The sequence below is a fragment of the Eptesicus fuscus genome, chromosome 2 (assembly GCF_027574615.1).
Source record: "Eptesicus fuscus isolate TK198812 chromosome 2, DD_ASM_mEF_20220401, whole genome shotgun sequence".
Taxonomy (NCBI): domain Eukaryota; kingdom Metazoa; phylum Chordata; class Mammalia; order Chiroptera; family Vespertilionidae; genus Eptesicus; species Eptesicus fuscus.
This window is the reverse complement of record NC_072474.1, coordinates 87,349,219-87,374,253: the sequence shown is the minus strand read 5'-3', so window position 1 is coordinate 87,374,253 and position 25,035 is coordinate 87,349,219. Positions and strand designations below refer to the sequence as shown.

The following is a 25,035-nucleotide window of genomic DNA, read 5'->3' as shown; positions in this document are numbered from 1 at the left end:
TGCTGTAGAGCCTAAGACCATCGGAAAACACAGATATTTACATTACGATTCATTAACAGTAGCAAAATTACAGTTAGGAAGTAGCAACGAAAATAATTTTATGGTTGGGGGTCACCACAACATGAGGAACTGTATTAAAGGGTCGCGGCGTTAGAAAGGTTGAGAACCACTACCTTAGAGCGATGAGAAAGGCCCTCTGCATCCTTATGGACTTAGGAAGGTGGCTCGTGAAAATGCAGATCCCCAGGCTTCTGCCCCCCACGGAATCGCTAACGCAGCATTTAACAAGCACCCCAGGTGTTGCTTATGGACTCGAAGTGAGGAAACCAGCAGTTGAGTCAGCTTTGCACTTACTGTGGAAAAACATGGGTAAGGCCTCTGCCCTTCCGGAGTTCCTAACGTAGGGGTAGAGGGCCGTTCATTTTTGCATTTAAAAAAAAAAAGTAAAATAGAAGTTCTGCCGTGGTAATAAATAGGAGATCGGACTTGGACAGATTAGGGAGGGCTTGCTTTACAAATGACACTTCAGCTGAAGTTTGGTTGAGCTGAATTAGGTAAAGGGAGGAAGGAAAAACTTCCCGGATTAAGCGAACGTGTGCCCAGTGGTGGGAAAACCAGGAGGCCTGTGGTAGAAGACTGTGGACGGGAATGGGCATGACAGTTGGAGACGGGCAGGCCCAGACTGGGAACACTTTTTTGACTTTGCTCAGGTACCTGTCATCGGTGAGAATCTACTGAAAGGTTTTAAAGCTATGGAGGGACAGTGACAAACAGATTCACCATTAAAAAGAAATAATCACTCTGGCTGTGCAGTGCATGCCTATGAATCAGTAAGACGGCCTGCAAAGATCAGATAAAATGATGGTGGGGGGGGGGGCGGGGGCGGGTGTCAAAGAGGAATGAGTGACAAGAACCCTAGGTGGTGCTGGAGGTGCTGTTTCATTCTGACACCTGTTACTGATTTGAGGGCAGGAGTAGGAAACTCATTTGACTCATCCGGCATGCATGCGGTGTACAGTATGCTCTCAAGCATTTGCTGAATGAACGAGGGAACAGTAGAAAGATACCTGCTTTGGGTCCTCAGAGAAATTCATTGGCTAGTAACATGGGTAGTTACATTTTCCTAATAGAGCAGCTAATCCTATTTTACAGTTGAGGAAAGCAAGGATCAAACTCTGTTTTACTTAGTGGGGATTCAGACATTGAATCAAGTGGCACAAAACATCATTTTCATGAGTTACAGTGATGCCTGGCTGGTGTGTGATTCAGTGGTTGAATGTCAACCTATGAACTAGGAGGTCATGGTTTGATTCCCAGTCAGGGCACAAGCCGGGATTGCAGGCTCGATCCCCAGTAGGGGGCGTGCAGGAGGCAGCCAATCAATGATGTTTCTCTCTCTCCCCCTTCCTCTTTCTGAAATTAAAATTTTAAAGAGTTACAGTGATAACATTCCAGCAATGAGCAGGTGATATTGAGCTGCATGTATACAATTAGAAATTTATAAATGTGAATTTTTTGAGCAAGATTGAGAGGCTAGAAGGAAATACTCGATTATTGTGATCTGTAGGTGTCAAGAAATAATTTTCTTCACATTTCCTACATTTGCTAAAGCAACAGTGTATTACTCTGAAAAAAAAATTTTAAAGTCATAAAACACAATTATAATTACATTGATCCTGGTATCTTCTTTCCTCCCGTTGAGGTTATGCTGGCGTGGCGTCTGAGCATTTCTCACAGACCTGAACCAGGGAGACTTGGTGAGTCTGTTCCAAGAGATGCCTATTTTCTAAATTTTAGGTTGTAACCAAACGGGTTACTTTATGTCACCTACAGTAGGAAATATTTTCTGCATTGTGTAAAAACCCCTTGGCCTTCTATTTTAGAAGTAGTGTGAGGGAACGTCCAGATCTCTTCTGTTGGTGTTATTTTATAAACTATTTTGAAAACGTGTTTAATAAGTTAAACATTTGATATATTTTGTCAATAAGTGCATAGTTTGGATTTAGAGGATCAGGGGCAAAGAAGTACAGGTTTGAGGAAAACCCTTTGGCAAAAGGACAATCCTAATGATTGTACATTTGCATCCTGATTTCTGCAGGTGTGTTAATTTTCATTACATTATTAATAGACGGTTACATATAAACAAACACGAAAGCAAATTTCAACCGTTTGAAAGGTTTGATTTGGGTAATCAACTAATTTTTGTTGTTAATCCTCACCTGAGGATATTTTTTCCATTGATTTTTAGAGAGTGGAAGGGAGGAGGAGAGACATATAGGTTGCCTCCCGCATGCACCCCAATGGGGGCCAAGGAGCAAGCCTGCCACTGAGGTACGTGCCCTTGACTGGAATCAAACCCGCAACCCTTCAGTCTGAGGGCTGATGCTCTAACCACTGTCAGCAAACCGGCATGGCAGGTAATCAACTAATTTTGTTCTCCCCCTTTTACGGAAAATTATATTGAATAATGAAGATAATTTGTAAAGTTTCTAAATGATGCACACTAAAATCATTCATCTTTTCTTAAAATACAACACAAACCAACAACTACAATGCCTTTTATTTTAACAAAAAGGATAGAAGGAAGGTGAGGAAAAATAGGGGATGGTAAGATAGGATGTAAAATGGGGTGTCTCTCTGGACACCAGCCCTCTCTTCCCTGCCCCACACCCAAATGTTACTAAATAATTTAAAGGAGACCATTTACAGTACCAGGACACCATCAAAATAATTGGTTTTATCAGGATCAAAAAATACAGTGATTATGGATGTGCCGTGACCAGTTAGGGAGTTTTTCAGGTAACATAACTATAGTCAGCAGTCCAACAGGGTGCACCGTGCCTTCAGTTAATGCACTTGAGCATAATTACATTTCTGGCAGCGTCCACACCCCCAAGAAAAGGCAAAGCTAAGCAGTTCATTCCTACATTCTAAACTCTGGAACCCCAGAGCCCAGTTTAAAAGAAAAGTCACAGTGGATAAGAGATGCATATAAAAAATACAAGGGTGTTCCTTTCAAACCAGAGGAATTGTGGGACTACATTCATTTCTTTTACAAAATGCTATTTAAAAAAGGACAGAGAATCCAGTTCATGTTATGCTACAGGCTTAGACAGTGGCTAAGTATATTGCATGTTTTGGTAGTCGATCTTCAGGCTTCCTCTCATTTCCCCCCATAACCCCAGGTTCCTTTAGGGTGAAACGTTTGAGTCCCGAATAAACATATAAAAATGCATTTGCATCTCTCTTCTTGAATTCTGCAGACTTCAGAGTCCGCAAGTCATATAGTCTATCATCAACGACCACAATTTTTTCTTTAGCTTTGTACACCTATTCTTGTATAACAGTGCATTGCACAAATGTACAAGAAAAATACTGGTTTTAAATCTATACAGTTTCTATAATTATGGAGTAAAATAAGTTAACTTTTCTAATGAGAATAGCTGACAGGCAGCATACATCTTTATTTTACATTTTAAAGTCTCTGCAGGCATCTACTTTGGTTAGTTATCAACAATCATAACATAAGCACTGATCAGAGAACTGAGCAGCATTCCAATAACGTTAACAGATATATTATTTCTTTTTGAAATACTGGGAGAGCCCAGTTTTAAAATATTATTAAAATGTTCTAACATTTACACACTATGAAGAGTTAGATCTAATAAAATAAAATTTCTTCAAAAATAATCTTGCAGTGCTCTTTCAGGCATGCTCTGAGATGTTATCACCAAACACCCATACCTTGAAAATATGACTATCACGTATTCACACACCCCAGCTCACACACACACACAATTCCTTATACAGACTAAAAAACAAAACACCCACACCCTGATCCCACATATTGAAAAGTCAATGGTTTTTGCAAATAAGTTTCTGTGTATATCTATCCGACTGGATGTTCTTCATGTAGATAATTAAGCATCAATTGTAGGTTATGCTTGTGACTGCTAGGAACCCAAGCAGCGTTGCAGGCCTTCAGCTAAAACGAACCAGCCTCATTTCACCTGCTTTCCAATGTCTCCGTACGAGAGGCCATTATTGCAAACGTTCTTACAATTGTTTTCTCCAGAAAGCAATGTATGTACTCGTATGCATCACTTTTAGCCCTTTTCCGTTCACATAGGTTAAGTAATTTAAAAATCCCTTCTTTGTAGTTATTGTGGGAGGTATTGGCAGCTGTTAAACAATTAGTTTTTTCTTTTTTTCCCCTTCAGGTCTTTGATTTTGACATTAGGTACACTGTGGTTGTGGATGCTGCCAGAAAAAGTTATCAATGAATTGCAAGGGTTCATAAAAGGTGCTTGTTAATATTCTTAATAATCTTCAGTTTAGTTTCTTTCCTAAATCCATGAAGTTTCTCAGAATCCAGTGCTCACCAAATTCCCAATTGGTTTGGCCTGTGCTAGTAGTTGGTATGATTGCACCATGCGTAGAGACTCTCTTATTTCTAGATTGAGTTCCATCAGTTTGTAGTTGGCTTCTGACATGTCCAGGTCAGAGCCTATAACTGCAAAGCTTCCCGTCTGGCCCAGCGTCTGGTGATGGAAATAGATGTGTAAGAGCGTCTGCACAGGGTCCTCTTCACAGCTGCCGAAGATGTCATTGGGCCAGAGAGATCTGAAAGTAACACACAGTCAGTGCTTTTAAGTTCTGAGACCCCATCGGCCGTTATTAAGGTTAATAACTACATTTTAAGTTAACACCCAAGACGACAACATTTCATTGTGCATCAGTGGGCATGTTTTAATATTTGAGCAAACAGATTACTGAATTTATCACTGAGAGTGAACAAAATCATGTTTGCCTTTCACAGAGATCTGCTATTGAATCATCAACATGAAAACCGAAACCCAATCACTGTAAAGTCCCAGTGTAAGAAAGCAGTGATTTCCAACTGGTGTGCCACATGAGTTTTTAAAATGTGCAATACCTGACTAGTTAGGGGGTCTGACCTCTTTTCCCTTAGATTGTCAAATTAAAAAAAAAAAAAAAATGACAACAGCTAATAAAAATAGCCACTTGGTGTAAATGAATCAAAATTATATAATTTTTTTATTAGATCAGCAAAAAAAATGTATTTTTTGGTGTGCCCCAGAATTTTAGCCATTAGTTTGTGTGCCACGAGATGAAAAAGGTTGAAAATCGCTGGTATAAAGGCCATCTCCTTAAAATCCGTTCACATTTTACCTGAAAGCTTTGACTTGTGCTACAGCTGATATAAATTCCTTATTTTTCAAAGTTTCAATTAAGGAGTGAATGGCAGTTTCTATAGTAGTTTGTGCAGCTTTGGAAATGTCGGTTTCTTCGCTTTCAGAAGCGGACTCGGCTTCTCTGAGGATACTTTCCAGCTGGGCCAGTTCCTCGGACATGTTGATGACCTAAAAGTAAACACACCTTAGAGGGGGGATCTATTGTATATTCATCAACAAAACGAGCATTTAATTGGCTGTGATAAAGACGTTCAAATGTTAAACTTACTACACAAGGGCAGTTAAGTTCTCTGTTGAGTAGGGATAAATAATTTTAGCCACCCAATAGTAGTCCTTTAAGTACTCTGGATAAAATAACAGGTTGGCCCTCGCTGGGTAGCTCAGTTGGTTAGCGCTATGCCAAGGTTGCGGGTTCCATCCCCGGTCAGGGCACATATGAGAAGCAACCAATGAATGCATAAATCAGTGGAACAAAAAAATCAATGTCTTTCTCTCCCCACCCTCCTCCTCCTCTCTAAAATCAATAAATTAAAAATTAAAAAAAATAGGTTGTAATAAGTGTAATAAATGTTACATTGTAATAAGTAAAACAAGTTGTAACTAATGTTTATATTGGTTTTAACGTGATCTATACTTCCTCTTGGATAGTAAAAATACATTTACTGTTAGGAAGGATCATGAACATTTTTTTGACAGTAAAGTCTTTGTATTTTAAAAGGTTATTTACCCAGTGTATTTTATTTTTATATATAGTTTTATTTCAGAGAGGAAGGGAGAGAGAGAGATAGAAACATCAATGATGAGAGAGAATCAGTGATCAGCTGTCTTCTGCACAACCCCCACCAGGGATCGAGCCTGCAACCTAGGCATGTGCCCTGACCAGGCATCGAACCATGATCTCCTCGTTCATAGGTCAATGCTCAACCACTGAGCCACACTGGCTGGGCAGCCCAATGTATTTTATACAAACCAGTATGTGTGTGTATATCCTTTTACATTTAACCATTTAAAAATATTAAGTCATTTCCCCAGTGATGGTTTAGTATCAGTGGTTGAAAATGGGGGGGAAAAAAAAAGACTAAAGTCACTACCTCTGAATCTATTCATTACATGCTTATTTTTGTGTGCATTACTCGACTACAAAATAATATCAGGACAAGGTGTTAAGGTATTAGGGGGTTTCATAATATAATGTCTTTATGGGATTGATGTGCTTTACCAGACTTTTGATTACAGATGATCTATTGCTGCTACTGTGACCTTTAAGGTCATGAACCTTTTAAGACTGCTGGGTATCTTACTACCTCATTTACTAATAGGTCCAGAAATAGCATATCATTTCAAAAAACAATTCTGATAAATGATTCACTATGTGTGACTTTGGACTTAAGCTCTCCAACAAGGGATATATATATATATATATATATATGCATGTGTACATTTTAACTTTCTAGAATCAATTAATTGATGCCTAATACAATTAAATATTTACCTCTGCTTCATTTTTTATTGCATTTACTTGGTTGATAAGTTTACAGTAGGCTTGGAACAGAAGTAGTAATTGAAAATGCAATTTGTATAACCTTCGGCAGAGCTCCAGTTCCTAGAAATAAATAACATTGCATTACAATTTAGGTGTGATTTCCCATATATGACTAGACCACATATTTCCAATACATTTGTAAAACAGCTGTTAAAATTGTCCTGGCATTTATTTTTCTGCAGTAAGCAAGTTAATACAGTATGAAGCTGATGAAAGATGCTTTGAAGACTGATTAAAGGTATTGTTGGTTACATAATTCATTTTTAGTGTGAAGCACATTTTCACATTAGAATTTTAAAGCAGACAATATATAGGATGCTTTAAAAAGGATTCACTGTTACTTAAAACTTTAAATTCATAATTCAAATGCATATGCTTTTGCCACATCAAGATACATATATCTCACTATATTTAGCAATAAGTGCTTGTTAAAGCAGAGTAAAACTGGATAAACGCTTAGCTAAAAATGAATTCATTTTTCTAAAAAAACACACTGTAATCTCATTGAAATGAGACAATGAAATTAACATTTGCACTTTGATTTTCAAAATGAAGAAATTTAAAAGGAGATGTTAGTTGTAAATGTATGAGAAGGCAAGTGCTAGTTGTACATATTGATTATAAAATCACATTTTTATTGGACCACATTTCATAGATTAGGGCTATGCAAACCTGAAGCACACACTACTTTCAAAGTAGCAGTCCATGACAAAACATTGCTAGGTCACAAATGGACAAATGGCAAATGAAAACCAATTTGTCTGACATGGATAAATAGTCTGTAAATTAAGACAGGTCACTTACTGCTAGAATTTCCATTTGCTAAGCAAGAAGGTGATCGGGTCACAAAAATACAAAGGAAGAAAAAGACCAAGAATTAGTGTAAGATCATTTTAACTAGGGCCACAGATGTCCCAGGCAAACTGAAGAACATTTAATTACACCCCAAAGAAAAATTTATGATGCCATTTCCAGAATAAAACTTTTAGACATTTACTGTAGCAATCCAGGGTGTTTGTTAACGCTTTGCCAAATAAAAAATTGTATTTAGGCTACAGTTTATTTCTGTGTAACAGTTATGAAGAAAATCGAACTGATGCGATCTTGAGAAATCTGGCTATTTTAAGTGGTCTTTATCTAAATCTTTATAACTTTAAAAAAAAATGCCAAGTGTCATAAAATTTTCTTGGTAAAGGAGAAAATTTCTCATTAGGAAATAAGCAGATTACTGTTCTCAGAAAAGAGGTGGCTTATAACCTTATATAATACTTACCCACGAGAAGATTATCTTTGGGGTGGCTCATTCTAGGCTTCCTACCTCTCACTGTCTAATTAGGTCCTACGTTGCCAGAATTGGTGCCGAGTCAGAAGGTAAAATAGCGAAAGCAGATGTGTGTTTTAAATTGCATTCCAATATAATTTAGTAAACTTCAGAAACTCAAACCTACTAGGTTTGAATCAAATAAGATAATGTATGTAAAATACATACTTAAAAACTATCACATTAAAACATCTACAGCAACTCAGACCTACTCATTAACGGAGAAAAATGATTTCTATTTAAAACAGCAATTGCCATAATGTAAGTACTGCTTCTAAAAGTCCCCTTTGAAGCCTGCTTTTCTAAGTAGTTTCCTCAGAAGAACTACTTATATAACATTTATTCCTTTCAATTTAGAAAGGATTTGCTAAGCAAAGGTGAACTTTTAGCTCCCTACTGCTTACCATAAATTACTTAGGCAGCCATCCTGTGAACATCAGTTGAGCACAATCCAATGTCAAACTTATTAGCATATCTAAATTTCTAAGGTTTTATATGGAAACTAATAATGATTTGAGTTTTAAATACCTTTTCCCTCTTTTCTTAGCATAAATAAAACAGAGCTAACTCTATGTGCATATGTCCATAGCCTCTACTATGGGATGTAATGGAGAAGAAATCACTGATAATATTTTTTATCACAATTGTAGGAAATAACACAATCATAATTGATTCTATAGCTTGGAATTACCATAAACTATACTAAATATGCTAACACTGTATATTTTAAACTAATACCTTTTAAGTACACTGAAATTTGCATAGACATTCTCTTTTACTTTTAAATAACGATAGGTTGCTTATTAAGCAAAACACTACACTGGTACACAGGGACACTTAACAGATAATGTGTAAAAAGGTCCCCACTCTCAACAGCTGAATATGAGAGAGACGTAAATGAAACCTTAAATGTAGTTTTCATTTAGCAGAAAACCTTGAGCAAGATTAACTGACGTAGACTTGGGGAGATGGAACTCATTTTCTTCAAGGTAGAAGGGATATAAAAAATCACTTAGTCTAAACACCTAATTTATATAGGAAAAAAGAGTATATTACTTGCTTAAGCCATGCAGTAGTGGCAAAGTCAGAACTAGAACCAAAGGATCTAACTCTAATCCAGGGTTAATTCCTTATTTTACACACATGATTTGACAGTTTCTTTTTTAAAAAATATTTTATTGATTTTTTACAGAGAGGAAGGAAGAGGGATAGAGAGTTAGAAACACTGATCAGCTGCCTCCTGCACACCTCCCTCTGGGGATGTGCCCGCAACCAAGGTACATGCCCTTGACCGGAATCGAACCTGGGACCTTTCAGTCTGCAGGCCGACACTCTATCTACCGAGTCAAACCAGTCAGGGCTTGACAATTTCTTTGTAACAGTGCAGGACTGCCTAGGTTTGAATTTTAATTTTACTTATTTACTTACTGATTTTATTTTATTTTAAAATATATTTTATTGATTTTTTACAGAGAGGAAGGGAGAGGGATAGAGAGCCAGAAACATCGATGAGAGAGAAACATCGACCAGCTGCCTCCTGCGCACGCCCTACTGGGGATGTGCCCGCAACCAGGGTACATGCCCTTGACTGGACTGGAATCGAACCTGGGACCCTTCAGTCCGCAGGACGACGCTCTATCCAATGAGCCAAACCGGTTAAGGCTTACTTACTGATTTTAGATAAGTTAGCTTCTCTGAGCCTCAATTTCCTCATCTGCAAAACGGGGAATGCTATAATTATAGCATCTACTAGACAGAGTTGTTAGGATAGAGATAATGAATGTGAAATACTTAATACAGTGCCTTGCAAATAGTTAACATGTATTAAGAGTGTGCCATTATTTTCTCAGCATTTCAGTTTTTTAAAAAACTTCACATTTTCTTTATAATGGTACAATAACTTTTACAGAGACTACAACTCTATAACAATATAACTGATGTTGAAAAAGATTAGAATTCTGATGTCAAATGCAAAGGTCATTGATGAATGTATCTTCCTCATATGAAGTTGTACTGTTACTAGAATAATTTGTAAGTCTTATTCATCCTCACTTAATATGATGTGTTGTATATGTATACTTTTCTCTAAGAAAATACTATTATTTCATTGAATTTTACACTAGTAAAAAACATTACAGTTTATCCAATCAGAATTTCATGTTTAGAAAGGCTAATATAAATGTATATAACCTTATTTTGGGGTTTGCATTCCTGACCAGACCATTTATCTGCAGAATACCAATGAAGAACAGAAATGTCTTCAAAGAGGCAGATACAGCTAACAGTGACTTGGACTGTCCAGATAGCCATCAAGCCTATCTACGGAATGTTATTAAGCTTCCGTCATAAGCTGGTCATTCATTTTTATTGAAGTGAATTTTTTCATTACTAAGCCAGTATTTCATTGAACCTAACTTTTACAAAGATTGCTCTGATAGCAAAAATGAAAAATGTTACACGTATTCTTTTTTCTAGGAATATCACATAAGGACATGTGAGCATGCACACAGTTTTACCCGGTACAGAAATACAGCAAAACGGAGAATAGGAAACTTACTTGTGCATCTGTGTTGATCCTGTAAATGTCTTTGGCGCCAAATGTCCTCTTGCAATTGTCTAACCACTAAAGAAAGAAGTGACAGTGAACTTCAGTGTAGTATTTGTACAGTGGCATTGGTAATGTAACAGCCTGTTGTATAACACAACAAACTTAAAAGGTAACAGTCTGTGTATACGCAACACGCCAAGCGGGAAGACACCGTCAGTGTAACCAGACGCACACACCTCTGAGCGCTTATCCACAGAAATGCAAATAGGGCCTCTCTGGGGAGGCGGAGCTCCACTTCAGTGCAGAGAAGTCTTCACAATCGCTACCTGACCCTTGTCTCGTGTCAGATGGGAAATGAGGTGTGATTCCCCTTCGGCCAATGAATAAGGACAACTTAGAATTAACCAGGTCCTTCTGCTGATCAGAAGTGTACACCTCAGAAGGCTGCTGGTGTCAGTTTTAATTAGTGAAACAGAAACCAAAATCCATTTTAAATCTTATTTTTATATCTTTTTTTCTCCCTCTTTTGGACAGTAATGAATGATAAACAAGTTATTTCCAAAGAGTATTGGGTATAGGAGCCAAATGTCATTCCTAAAGTTGGCTATTTATTTAAGGTCAAATAAAAATAAAATCCCATGTGGTTTAATAGGAAAGATCACTAAAAGCCTTTAAGTTAGGCTCCTAGGTTTTGACAGTTCGATAGTATTAATATTCGTTTTTAAAATCTTAGTTCTTTTTTTTTATTTGGTGTATTTTATAATACAAATAAAAGTCATTTAATAAGAAATCATAGGGACATTTTTCACTAGGACTTTGGGAAAAATTACCCGCAATGTTAAGTCTTCGCTTTGAAAATATTTCAGTACTAGACATTTAAAATTCTCAATTGTATCTTAACATTCTACATGCAAAGAATTGCAATGAGACATCTCAGTTATTTCAAAACAATCTCTGACCTCCTGTCCCTTTTATCCCGGGGTCCCTCAGACTGCACCGGCCTCAGGCCCTTTGCTTGACATCTCGAAACGAAAACATGTCAAGCTTTCCTGGTGAGACACAGCTGCTGGCAGCCATTGTCAAAGCGTCCAGGAGATTTCTGCATATCAGCAAAATTCAGTCGTGACTGTACATGACTCTCTATCCACACAAGATGTTAAAAGGCTTATACTCTTAATCATCATCACTAATCCAGTCCAATTTGTCCAAGTAAACCAATACATTTGGAAAAATTTCAATCGATTATTCAATAGACTATTCTTACTGAATATTTTTTTAAAATTGATTTCAGAGAGGAAGGGAGAGGGACAGAGATAATCAACAATGAGAATCATTGATCGGCTGCCTCCTGCACGCCCCCTACTGGGGATCGAGCCCGCAGCCTGGAATCGAATTCGGGATCCTTCAGTCCGCAGGTCGATGCTCTATCCACTGAGCCAAACCGGTTAGGGCCTTCCTGAATATTTTTTAAACTGTATGTCCAGTGATATGGCATTTGGGGGCATTATTGAACACAATTATTTCTGATTTCATTCTGTTAAAAGACAAACCCCAACCCTATAGTCCCATGGGCTGTATACCGTCCTGAAAAGTACAGGTCCACACTTTCCAAGCAGAGTGCACAGGACACAGCAGATCGTCTGTGTATACAATACCCTCTAGTTCAGTGGTCGTCAGCCTTTCGGACCTCACGGACCACCCGTGGTCCACTGGTTGGCGACTGCTGCTCTAGTTCACATCTAATCAGTCCTCCTGTCACAATGTTTTCTTTACTCAAGTGAAGGTTAAAACTTAACTTGAGAGGTTTTGGCTTCTGGGCATGATGGAGGAGCTAGTGTAAGGCCAGTCCTCCACGGACATCTACAGAAGCCGCGTACCATTACCAGGATTTGGGGCGTACGAGAAAAGGACCGAGTGGACTCCTGCATTGATCCCAGTGTTTACTCAAGGGCATGTGCTTACGCATGTCCCTAGGCACAGAGGTGGAAGAGAACGTGGTGGCCTACAGTTCCACTGCACGGGGAGGTATGAGGATTGCGGAGAAGAAGGAACTGCAGAGGAGGGACCTTAACAGTCAGCGTGTAGCGCCCCCTCAGGGACACTTGCTGTGCAGGCGGAAAGGCTTAGAAACCAAGCAGCAGCATCTGGGAGTCTAAAAAGGTGAGCGGAGATTTCTGGTCTCATGGTTCTGGGAAGACAAACATTGTCCAGTCCTTGTCGAGACGGCAGGGTCCTGATAAACACCTAAGGCTTTCACTCACGATCTTGGGGAAACTCAAGGATAATAAAGGGGTGTACAACTGAAAAACTAATAGAGGGGAAATGGAATAATGAAAAATATGTGGTTGATAGAAAAGACCTGAAAAGAGGAAAAAAGGTAACAATGAGTAGGTGGGACAAGAAACAGGGAGATGGTAGCTCAGAAAAGAACTAAAGTTCATTCCACCCCCATACAAATATTTAATGGATTCAGGATAATTTCTTGAACATTCTTTCCCCAATGCATTGCAATAGCACCTTTGCTGTGAGTTATATGACTATACTAGAGGCCCGGTGCATGAAAATTCATGCATTGGATGGGCGGGGGGGGGGAGGGGAGGACCCTTCAGCCTGGCCTGCCCCCTCTCACAGTCTGGGAGCCCTCAGGGGTAGGAGGTGACGCGGCGATCAGGGGAAGGCGGTGCCCCCATCACACCTCTGCTGCTGCCACTGCCGGCAGCACAAGCCTCGGCCGGCCTTGGTTACCTGAGCCTTGGGTGGCCCTGGGCAGCTGACATCCGAGGCTTGCCTGCGCCTCGGGCAGGCCCTGGGCAGCTGGGGGGCTGAGAGGACTGGGGGACTCCAGAGGCAGGCACGCAGAGCAGCCGGACCCGCCTGGGGGCGGACCTGGCTGTGCCACCTGCTTGCTGCCCCGGTGGGGGCTGAGGGGACTGGGCACCACCATCTTGTGGCTGTGGGTGCCACCATCTTTGTGAAGGTGTGATGGTCAGGTAGCATATTCCCTCTTTATTAGATAGGATATGCGGGTCTGTTATTGGATTCTCTATTACATTCCACTGGTCTATTTACTCTTATGCCAGCACTGCCCCTTTTGAGATTTCTAATAGGTCTCACTGGCTGGAAGATTTCTAATAGGTCTTACCAACTGCATTGTTTAGACCTAGCTGCTGTTCTTTAGGACAAGGTTTGAAGGACTCTTTCTGTAAAGGGCATATATTATCTTAGGCGTTGCAAACCATACGTTCTCTGTTGCAATACGTAGTGGAGTGATGCATTACAAAAATAGTCTTGGACAATATGTAAACAAATGGGATGGCTATTTCCTAAAAAATCTTTACATAAAACAGGCAGTGGGCCAGATATGACCCGAGGACTCTAGTTTGCTGAGCTGTGTTCAGCAAGATTGTCTGTCCTAATATTTGCTGTTTGCATTTCCATATAAATTGTAGTTAGCCTGTCAATTTTCATTAATGTACCCTCTGAGATTTAGAACAATATTGCATTAAACCTACATATCATTTTTTGGGAAAATGACATCTTTCCATTATCGAGTCTTCTGACTCATGAAAACGGTGTAGTCCTCCATATATTTTAGTCTCTAATTTTGCTCAGTGATATTTGGGGTTTTCTGTGTGGAGATCTAGAGCATCTGACTGGACTTACTTGTAGGTATTTGATGTCTTATTGTAAATGGTACATACTGGCTCAAAACAACCAGACAAATGCATGTGTTGGCTGGGCGTTCCTTCTGGTTTTGCCTAGGGCCACCCTGAGTGTACAGTCGTGTGATGGCTCGACTCGGGCTGGAAGTCCCAAGTTGGCCCCACTTCCGTGATGGCATGCTGCCTTCATAGCCGGGATTCCTCCACCCTCCTCCACAGGACCTCATCCTCCAGTACCGTGGTCGGCAAACTGCGGCTCGCGAGCCACATGCGGCTCTTTGGCCCCTTGAGTGTGGCTCTTACACAAAATACCATGGCCTGGGCGAGTCTATTTTGAAGAAGTGGCGTTAGAAGAAGTTTAAGTTTAAAAAATTTGGATCTCAAAAGATATTTCAATCGTTGTACTGTAGATATTTGGCTCTGTTGACTAATGAGTTTGCCGACCACTGCTCCAGTAGACTAGAGCTCAAATAGTTTTTCAAAATTCATCCCAACTTACACCCTGACCAGCATGATGACAAAAGCAGAAGCTGCAAAAGACCATGGAAGTGTTAGTCTCCGAAGCTGCACAGCAACGTTTCTAACTTTGGTCAGAACAAGTCACAGGCCATTCCACTTGGAGGTGGGGGAACAGGCTCCATCTCCTGATGGAAGGAACGGCAAAGGGGTGGGGACAGAGAGGCAAGCACCGGGCTCATCACTGTAACAGTTTACTGCAGCTTCTAGGATAAGCTCCATTCCTGAAGAAACAAAAGGCACTAACCATAATGGAAAAGACTGATAACGTGGAACTAATTAAAACCGAGAACTTCTGTTTATTGAAAGATGCCATCAAGCCCTGACCGGTTTGGCTCAGTGGATGGAGCGTCAGCCTGTGGACTGAAGGGTCCCAGGTTCGATTCAGATCAAGGGCATGTACCTTGGTTGTGGGCACATCCCCAGTGGGGAGTGTACAGGAGGCAGCTGATCGATGTTTCTCTCTCATCATCGATGTTTCTAACTCTCTATCCCTCTCCCTTCCTCTCTGTAAAAAATTAAAAAAAAAAAAAAAAGATGCCATCAAGATAGTGAAAATGCTAGCCACAGAGAGTGGGAAATACGTGTAATACATTCATCCAATAAAAGGCATGGGTTTAAAACAACTACAAATCAATCAGAAAACCACAAGTAACCCATTTTCAAAAATGGACAAGGTACTTGAAAAGACACAATTCATAAATATCTAAACGAGGATTATCTATATGAAATGTTGCTCAAACATTCATCAGGGGAAATGCAAAATAATATCAAATATGCTACCACACACCTACCATAATGAATACATTTTTTAAAGTTGCCAATACCAACTGGTGACAAAGATAAGAAGCAACACACTGCTGAAGGGGTTGTAAACTGATACCATCTCTCTTAGAGAAGTGCCTGGCAGAATCTACTAAAGTAGAACATACGTATATACCATGACCCAGCAATTCCACTCCTGGATACTCAACTGATAAGAGAACATATATACCCAAAAGACATGTATGAGAATGTACAGAGCATTACTATTTGTAAGATGACCAGATGTTGAAAATTCTTCCAATCTGTCACCCTTCTTTCAGTCCAAATATAAGATCCCTTTCCCTTATAAGGAGGGAAAGCCCTAATACAAGTATTTTCTCATACCATCTTCTCTCCCTAAAATAATCCCCCAATCTAAAATTACCATCTGTCAAGGTCTAAGGTCCTATCTCTATTCCGTGAAGTTTCCCATCAGTCCAGTGGCCTTTCAATTTTGGGAGGTCTCTTTCATTCCTAGTACTTTTATTTATAGTTATACCGTAAGTGGCATTTTACTTTTGTTACTAATTATTCATACACTGTACTTGTGCCTTATAGTCTTATCTGGAATAAGAGCTAGGTTTTATACTTCATTTTTTCATAGGCCTTTACCTGTGATGGATACTTAAAGACCCATCTACTCTATAAAAAAAAATGTTTGTGTGAAAAGGAAAAGCATTTCTTTTTTTCTTTTCGGTTTTCTCTGCCCCTGCTAATTGAAAGCGCTTCCTCTCAGGGAAGAGAACTACTGTGCTTTGCAGCGTCAGACTGGAGCTGAAGAACTACCTCTTCGCAGGTGATACCTATAATCTACCACACGCTCGTCTCTGCCTTTGCCCGCCCACGCACACACATCACGGGAAAAGGATCACAGCGTGGTCACAGGTGGCAGATTCTTTAGACCACATCATAACGTATTCTCAGAGAAAGACTTTTATTTCTCCACTTGCAATGTAGTCTCCGCACGGAAGCTTTTTACAAAGCTCTAATTTTTCACTGTGCTCTCAGAGGGCTAACCTCAGAAAGCCCTAGAGACAGGCATTCCCTGGACAGAGCACTCAGAGGCCTCAGGTGCTCAGAGTTCTTCTCTCTCAGCCAGCTATTCAACGGCCCGGTTAACACGTCTAGTGTTGGAAGCAAACAGATCTTCAGGGCCTCTGCCCATTTTTCACCTGGGTTGCTTGTTTGCTTGGTGTCGAGTTGTATGAGTTCTTTATAAATAGTATTTTGGATAGTAACCCTGTGTTGGAGCTGTTGTTTCCAAATACCTTCCCCCATTTGATTGGTTGCCTTTTCCTTTTGTTGGTGGTTTTTTGCTGTACAGAAGCATTTTAGTTTGATAGAGTCCCAAGAAGACATACAAATGGCCAACAATATGGTATAGAAAAGATGCTCAGCTTCACTAGCTATTAGGGACATGCAAATCAAAACTATATTGAAATACCACCTCCCACCTGTTAGAATAGCTATTATCAACAAGGCAGGTAATAACAAGTATTGGAGAGGTTGTGGAGAAAAAGGAACCCTCATTCGCTGCTGGTGGGAATGTAAACTGGTATAGCCACTACAGAAAACAGCATGGAGGTTCCTCAAAAAAATTAAGAATAGAATTACCATATGACCCAGCAATCTCTCTCCTGGGCATCTACCGGAAAAATTTGAAGACATTTATTCACAAAGATATATGCACCCCTATGTTCACTGCAGCATTATTCACAGTGGCCAAGGCATGGAAACAACCAAAGTGTCCTGTGATGGAGGATTGGATAAAGAAGATGAGGTACATATATACTATGGAGTACTACTCAGCCATAGGAAAAGATGAAACACTGCCATTTGTGACAACATGGATGGACCCTGAGAACATCATGCTAAATGATATGTCAATCAGACAAAGCTGAGAATCAAATGATTTCACTCATATGTGCAAAACAAAACTGAAACTTACAGACACAGACAACAGTGTGGTGGTTACCAGAGGGAAGGGTCCTGGGGGATAGTATAGGGCAGTGGTCGGCAAACTCATTAGTCAACAGAGCCAAATATCAACGGTACAACGATTGAAATTTCTTTTGAGAGCCAAATTTTTTAAACTTAAACTTCCTCTAACGCCACTTCTTCAAAATAGACTCGCCCAGGCCGTGGTATTTTGTGGAAGAGCCACACTCAAGGGGCCAAAGAGCCGCATGTGGCTCGTGAGCCGCAGTTTGCCGACCACGGGTATAGGGTAATGGGGGCCAAATATAAGGTGACGAAAGACATTTGTCTTTGGGTGGTGGGCACACAGTGCAATATACAGGTCATGTATCATGGAAATGTACCCTTGAAACCTATATAATCTTATTAACAATCATTTTAATTAATTTAGAAAATATAAGAAATTGGAGGGGTGGAAAAAGCAAAGTATTCTTTTCACACAGTAAAAAGAGACTGACCTGCTCAGCTGCTTCTCTCTTGGCATTGTACGTATCCAGGTGTTCTTGCAACTCCAAGACACTGAACTTGAGTGTTTCTAGCAAATCACACGACACCAGCTGTACAATCAAAAACATTGATCCAGGTTACTATTGCTGGTCATGGTCATGAGACTGGCAACTTGTGGGCCATGGAATTTCTGTTAGCTGGTCTGTGGCCCAACGTGGTGCCAGTGTCCCTTCCTGCACGCTGCCCCGTCCTCAGGGCTGACCTTTCACCAGAACTGAGGACGCATCAGTGGGATTTCCAGGATGCCGGCAGGACTAGCAGGCCTTCAACGCTGTGAAATGCTGGCTCGGGCAAGAATGGCATGTCAGACTAGCATTTGCCTTGAAAGCAACACCTCTGGAGCGTCTTAAACCTTAGGGTCCTTAAATATCTTAATGTATAATGTCCAAATATGCTTGGCAACAGGGTGGGTGAAGACCAAGGAACGCTCAGTTCTTAATGGGGGAGGTCTAACCAGCCCCTCCCCACTTTTATTTAGGAATCATGAAAAAAGTGGACATCTCTACAGCATGACTTGTTAGCTTCCTCATCTAGGACTCCGGAGGGTGTGGGCAGGGAGGGGTCAGAATCAGAAACAGCCACAAGTCACTGCATCTAATATACTAGAATTGTATTTTGCTATATATTTATAAGCAAGTTGGAAAAATTCTGAATTAGCCCATTTATTGAATGATACCATCCAAACTTAGTCTTTATCATGAGCCCTCATGTAAAAACTTACTGTTTCAGCATCCACAAAGACTGTTGGGCATTCCGAACACATCATCATCACTTCCAGTGAACTTTTAAATTTGGTACCAATGCGTTGCAGACCCTCGCCAAGAAAGCTGACTGCCTCGTTCGTTATGTCTCCAAACTTCCTTTGAATTGTCTATGGAGAAAAGCATATGAAAAAGTTTAGTATTTCCTAAGAAGGCCTCTTTTCATCTTTAAGTAAAAAAGCATAATTTATTAATTAGGGCAATGTTTTCTTTTGAAATTATTGTAGCAACATACTGAATTCTAATAACTGATCTGTAAATCCATGTTTTAGGCACTACTTTAGGAAACAGCTTCTAAAAATGATCAAGTATTAATGAAATAGTATTACTGAAAAAAGAAATCTAGTGACACATGCCAGGCATTCCCCCATTCCTGAGATATTTTTTTATGGGGAGAGACATTAGGAGTACATGCTACACACCCTTGGGAATAAAGTCCTCACATGTCTGAAGTATCTACGTGCTTCTAAAGTTTAGTTCTACCTGAAAGAAATTTTTGGTAAATGTAGTTTACTATCCTTGGCTATGGGCTGCCATCTGACATTAATGATCAAAGTCAGAAAAATACATTAAGAGTAACATCTCAAAACTCAAGAATAGTTATCCACATAAAACAATCAGATAATGTCTGAGCCATAATGAGCATTCAGTGAACTAGATTATATTACTTATCCTATCTAATAATAGACAAATATGCAAATTGACCGCACCTTTGCTACACCCAAGCCACGCCCACCAACCAATCAGGATGAATATGCAAATTACCCCAACAAATATGGCAGTTAATTTGCATATCAAGACAGCATAGAAAGAAGCCAAGAGCTGCAGAAGGGAGCAAAGCTGCAGAGAAGCAAGCAAGCCAGGGGAGGAGAAGGGAGGAGTGGAGGTGGGGCTGGGGGAGAAGGAAGTTGAGCAGGCGGGGCCGGGAGAGAAGGGAGGAGCGGAGGCGGGGCTGGGGGAGAAGGGAAAAGCAGGTGGGCTGGCAGAGAAGGCGGGCCGGGGGAGAAGGGAGGAGCGGAGGCGGGGCCAGGGAAGAAGGAAGGAGAGCAGGCTGGTGGAGAAGTTAGAAAAGCAGGGGGGCTGGCGGGGGACAAGGGAGGAGAGCAGGCAGGGTGGGGTAGAGTGCAGCAGGAAACCCTACTGCAGGATTTTTCCTGCAACGGGAACGCTAGTAGTCTAATAATTATATAGATGGTGTGTACCTACATGTGTCTGTGTAGCACTCTTAGGTGTCATTATGAATATTTTTTTTAAAAAGACCTAAGCCACAATCTCAGGCATCAAGAAACCCAGAATGACAAAGGAAGGAAAAGAACATAAGCAGAAAATCAAGTAGTAATTGTTGGAAGCTACCCATTGTCTTCACTATCAGAGAAGTGTAAACAAGGAGGCCGGAATGCTGGTGAACCTTGAGCCCTGCAAGGGCCAGAGCTATGCATCGATTGTTTAGTCGAGACAATGGTAGCTCAAGCAATTTCTTGACCAAATAGTCTCAGAGTAAATCTTTACTAATATTTACTGATCTTTAAGACAGTCCGTCTGTTACTGGAATTGCCTGCCTAAGGGCTTTATGTGTATCCAAAATTGAATAAATTTTGGCAGGGCCTGGGCACCAGTGAAGTCCTTCCCCCCTTGCGTTGGACTCTCTGCACTGGCCCCCCAATTTCCAAATTACTATTTGTCTCATCATTTGCGGTTGGCCCTTCTCCAGATCCTGACCCCTGAACCACGTGGCACGTGGCTCACACAAGCAATGCAAAAGTACAGAATTAAGTCCATAGTCCCATTAGTGAGCACTAGGGAACTTCCAGGAGGGAGAGACTGAGGTTGGAATGGTTGGGAAAGTTTCAATGAGTAGAGGTATTTGGTAGGCTCTTCCAAGATGAGCAAAACTGGCTCGGGGAGAGAGGAAGCGTGGTAGGTAGTTCAGGACAGCGACTTCAATGGTGGCATTGCTCTGTGCCTTAGTTTCCCTAGCTACGGAATGCTGAAAATATTTACATTCCATAGGTCTGTCGTAAAAATTAAATACTTGATGTAGAGAGGTTAGCAAGGTGCCTAGCATGTAGTGAGTACTCAATAAACGTTGGCTCATTATTATATTGTTGTTATTATTTTTAGGATTAGAAGCAACCTTAGTTAAATTTTTTAAGGTCCCCACACAGTAATGAAAGTACTAACTAATTTAGCATTTAAACTGTTTTAGGATACTGACTGTAAGCTCCTTGAAGGCAGGGACCATGCTTTTATATTCCTTTGGTATCCCTGATGGTGCCTGGTACACTACAGGAAATTTATCAGTTGTTTTGAAGTTTTATTCTAACTGCCGCAAGGGAGCTACCTGGAGCAGTCACTGTATACAGTACCAGCAGCAGTACAGTGTCACAGTGTGAATTTAGTAGAATCACTATCTTAGGGGGAAAAAAATTTAAAGAAAATCAGTGGGAGGATTAAAATTTGAGATACTGATTTTAGACCAAAAAACCGTAACTTTATCAGGGAACAATGATGTGAATTCAGAAAGCTTAAACCTCCCCGACCTGAAACAGCCTGGAGAACACGTGGAAAGTAAACACGGCGCAGGACCCATCGGAGTCAGACAGCATCTGGTTGACGTGGCAGCGCCAGGCTTCCTCCTCGTCCTCGCAGGCCACCGGCTGGAAGGCGGCGATTATGGCGGACAGGAATGGCGACGGCAGAGGCGATGCCTGCACTTCGGGAAAACCATCTGGCTCTTCCTCATCTTGACTGTTAACACAGATCACAGGAATCATAATGCTATCTTAGAAGAACAGCCTCAGTTACTTGGAATACTTTTAGTCATCCAATATACATTATTCTTATGAATGCACAACAAATGAAACTTTGTAAGAAAGCACGAATAAGCACAAGCAAGCAGGTTTCTGGTTAGCAACTCCTACTTAGCCTCGTTGGAATTAGAAATCTAATTTCACTCGACTACCTTAAAACAACCCAAGTCCTATGATATGCCAGCGCTATGGACTAATTTCAGTAATGGCTATGAATAATTCAGATTAGAAAGCTTTCATGTTACATAAACAAACTCATAGATACAGACAACAGAATGATGGTTACCAGAGGGGAAGAGGGTGAATGAAGAAAGATGAATTGGGTAAAGGGGCCAAATATACGGTAATGGGAAAAAAAGTAGACTTTTGGTGTGAACATGCAGGAGTAGACAAGATGCCAAATTACAATGTTATACACCTGAAATGTATATAATGTTATTAACCGACGTTACCTCAATAAATTTAAAAAATTTCCATTTTAAATGGTTAATTTTGGAGGCCCAAATTGATGATGATGATGATATTAAAAAAGTTTTGGCCATGTACTGTGTGTCAGGGGCTGTGTTAGGTACTTTATATGGATTGTTTCATTCATTCTTCACAGCAACTCTATGAGGGTTCGACACTATTATCTCAATTTTCTCGATGAGGAAAAAACAGTTTGCTTGTTTATTGTTTCTAATCCTCACTCAAAGGCATGCTTAGAGAGAGAGAGAGAGAGAGAGAGAGAGAGAACATCTATGTGAGAGAGAAACATTAATTGGTTGCTTCCGTATGCACCCCAACTGGGAAACGAACTGGCAACCTTTTGGTGCACAGGACGACGCTCAACCAACGTGAGTCACGCCAGCTGGGCAAAAACAGTTCAGGGAGGTTAAATAATGTGCTTAGGTAGTTGGGTACGAAATGACAGAACCAGAATCTGAATCCAGGACGATGGGTCCAAACCCGCTAATAAAAGCCCTGACACGCAGTGCCAGCTCAGTTACTTCACATACTGCGTGCTCAGCAGTATGGCAGTGACAGATTTTATGCAAAAGAAACATACGACCTAGCCATTTTCTGTAAGGAATTTGTAATCCCAAGAGTCAGATAACAGAAATGGAACGATGAAAAAAAACAAAAAACGATGTATTTGGGCTGGACAATGTATGAAGTGTGCAACTCTGGGTCTTGAGGATGCAGAGCTTGAGCAGACACTCCATAAAGAAACGGGTTCCTCAAGGCCTTACCGGGGCCTGTTCCACCTTACAGGGCAGAAATTGTGCAGAGGAGGATCTGAGGAAAGGTTGGGGGAAAAGATGAAAACAAAGCACATGTTTGAAGTGAAGAGTTAAATTATACCTCAAAAAGCTTAATTTTTAAAGTGTCACTGGGGTGACTGATTTGAACCAAATGTACCCTGTAAGCTTGAGTGGATGTGCCTCTGTAATTAGTAGGGAGGCTCTATTCCGTTTCAGTATCAGTCAACCATTGGACTTCAGCCTTTTAGAAAGATGAACAGCTGGCTCTCTACCCCCACATGGCTTCTGGCATCCCTGAACTTGAGCATGATCGGTGGGTGAGCGAGTGCACAGGCTACTGTCATATCCAAATAAAAAACATCAACAAGGTGCTGTGCATGTCTGAATGTCCACGTCCATATGTAGGCCAGACTCTAAATACACTAAGAGTGAAAATTATCCTCACCTGTTATACATATTTAAACTCTATTATCAATTGAGGTACAACTGAATACTTTTTATTGCAAGAGTAAAACTGACATTTGATGATTACTAAATATTTCTGTGTAAGAATAATTATCAAGGAGTGTCAGATTGTAGGGAAACATGCAGAAGGAACAGTCTGAGAGTACTAAAAAATCATCACTTCTGCTCTTTATATGTCAAACATGAAAAATCTGACCACTGATAATGAAAGTGGAAAATCATTTTTAGGTCTATGTCAGATTTATTCTGGTATCATAGAAGTTCACTCCATGATTTTGATACGTGGATCTGGCCATGGCCCAATACTGATTTTAACATTTGGCTATTAGGCATTCTGCCAAAATAGGTATTTGCCGCTCCTAAAAGTGTATAATGACACTCACTATGCCTTGAGAAATGCTCATTTGTTTTTCTTTAAGTGAATGTTAATAAAAGAAAATAAACCCACCACAGTAAATCATTTTATCTTTAAAAACGAAGATAGTATGACTAAAACATACACAGAAATGAAAGTAAACTGGAATAGAGGGTCATATTTGGGAGGGGGTGGGAGCAAAGATATCAACTCATGAAAGTGTTTGTGATGCCTTTTTCTCACCTAGACAGTCCAGAAAAATCAGCTTCTTCCTCCTCACATCTTTCATCTAGTTCTTTCAAAGCTAAGGTGACATCGTCCTCACAGATGGACTCTGGGTAGCTCTCAGGGGCCAGAGGCTCTGGCATGTCAGTTTCCTCTAAATCAAGAATTCCTTGGCACACGAGAGAATCCTGCTGTTCTTGAATTACGTATGCCCCTGCATCTCCAAAGGCTGTAATAACCTGTTCCTCCTTTAATACTGAACTTGTATCCTGTGAAGACAGTATTGTTATGGACTTTAATAATGTTAAAACAGACAATTTATCAACATAAAATAACGACTATTGCCATCAGTATACAACTATTTTATTAAGTTGTCTTCATTCATACAGTTTAATTGTTGGAGTTTTTAGATTCTGATTATATAAAGTTGTTTTTTTTAGAAATAGTCCCAGGTTTAAAAAAAATTGAAATTAATATGTTATCACCTATTGCCACATAGAAACATCAAGGAGTTCTCTTAAGAGGATTTAGGTGTTTAGTTAGAAATATATTCTTTGGAAAAATATCTTCTCACATACATATTCTAATTCTACATAAGAAGTTTCTATGACTATAAATTCTCTCTAACATAAAATATCATTCCTTGCATTATACCAGAACATTATATCCAGTAAATTCTAGATATAAGGAAGGGGGATAATTCAAAATAGTTAACCCACCGGCCCTGTGGGGCGGCCCATGAATCAGGAACAGGTTCTGACTAATCAGGAGAATTAAACGGAAACAATGATGGTTCATGGCAGGCGTCCTCAAACTACGGCCCGCGGGCCACACGCGGGTGTTTTTGCCGTTTTGTTTTTCTACTTCAAAATAAGATATGTGCAGTGTGCATAGGTATTTGTTCATAGTTTTTTTTAAACTATAGTCCAGCCCTCCAACGGTCTGAGGGACAGTGAACTGGCCCCCTGTTTAAAATGTTTGAGGACCCCTGGTTCATGGTCTCCCTGGCATCAATGAGCTGAATACTTGTGATTAACAATTGCTTTCAGGTATTAAGACCACACAACCTCATTACATCACT

The 25,035-nt window shown here is 40.2% G+C and overlaps 1 protein-coding gene across 1 annotated transcript in view; it reads right to left on the bottom strand.

Moving 5' to 3' along the window:
- Positions 1-2,717: 2,717 nt before the first annotated feature.
- The window catches only part of FRYL (FRY like transcription coactivator), a 245,550-nt gene continuing 223,232 nt past the window's right edge, over positions 2,718-25,035 (bottom strand). The window contains exons 56-63 of the mRNA XM_054729167.1: positions 23,973-24,223; positions 21,396-21,633; positions 18,816-18,965; positions 18,046-18,144; positions 10,638-10,703; positions 6,709-6,819; positions 5,194-5,384; positions 2,718-4,623 (exon numbers count right to left, since the gene is read on the bottom strand). Coding sequence (XP_054585142.1) covers positions 4,365-4,623; positions 5,194-5,384; positions 6,709-6,819; positions 10,638-10,703; positions 18,046-18,144; positions 18,816-18,965; positions 21,396-21,633; positions 23,973-24,223 — 1,365 coding nt within the window. The 3' untranslated portion in view covers positions 2,718-4,364. The remainder of the gene's footprint in view (positions 4,624-5,193; positions 5,385-6,708; positions 6,820-10,637; positions 10,704-18,045; positions 18,145-18,815; positions 18,966-21,395; positions 21,634-23,972; positions 24,224-25,035) is intronic.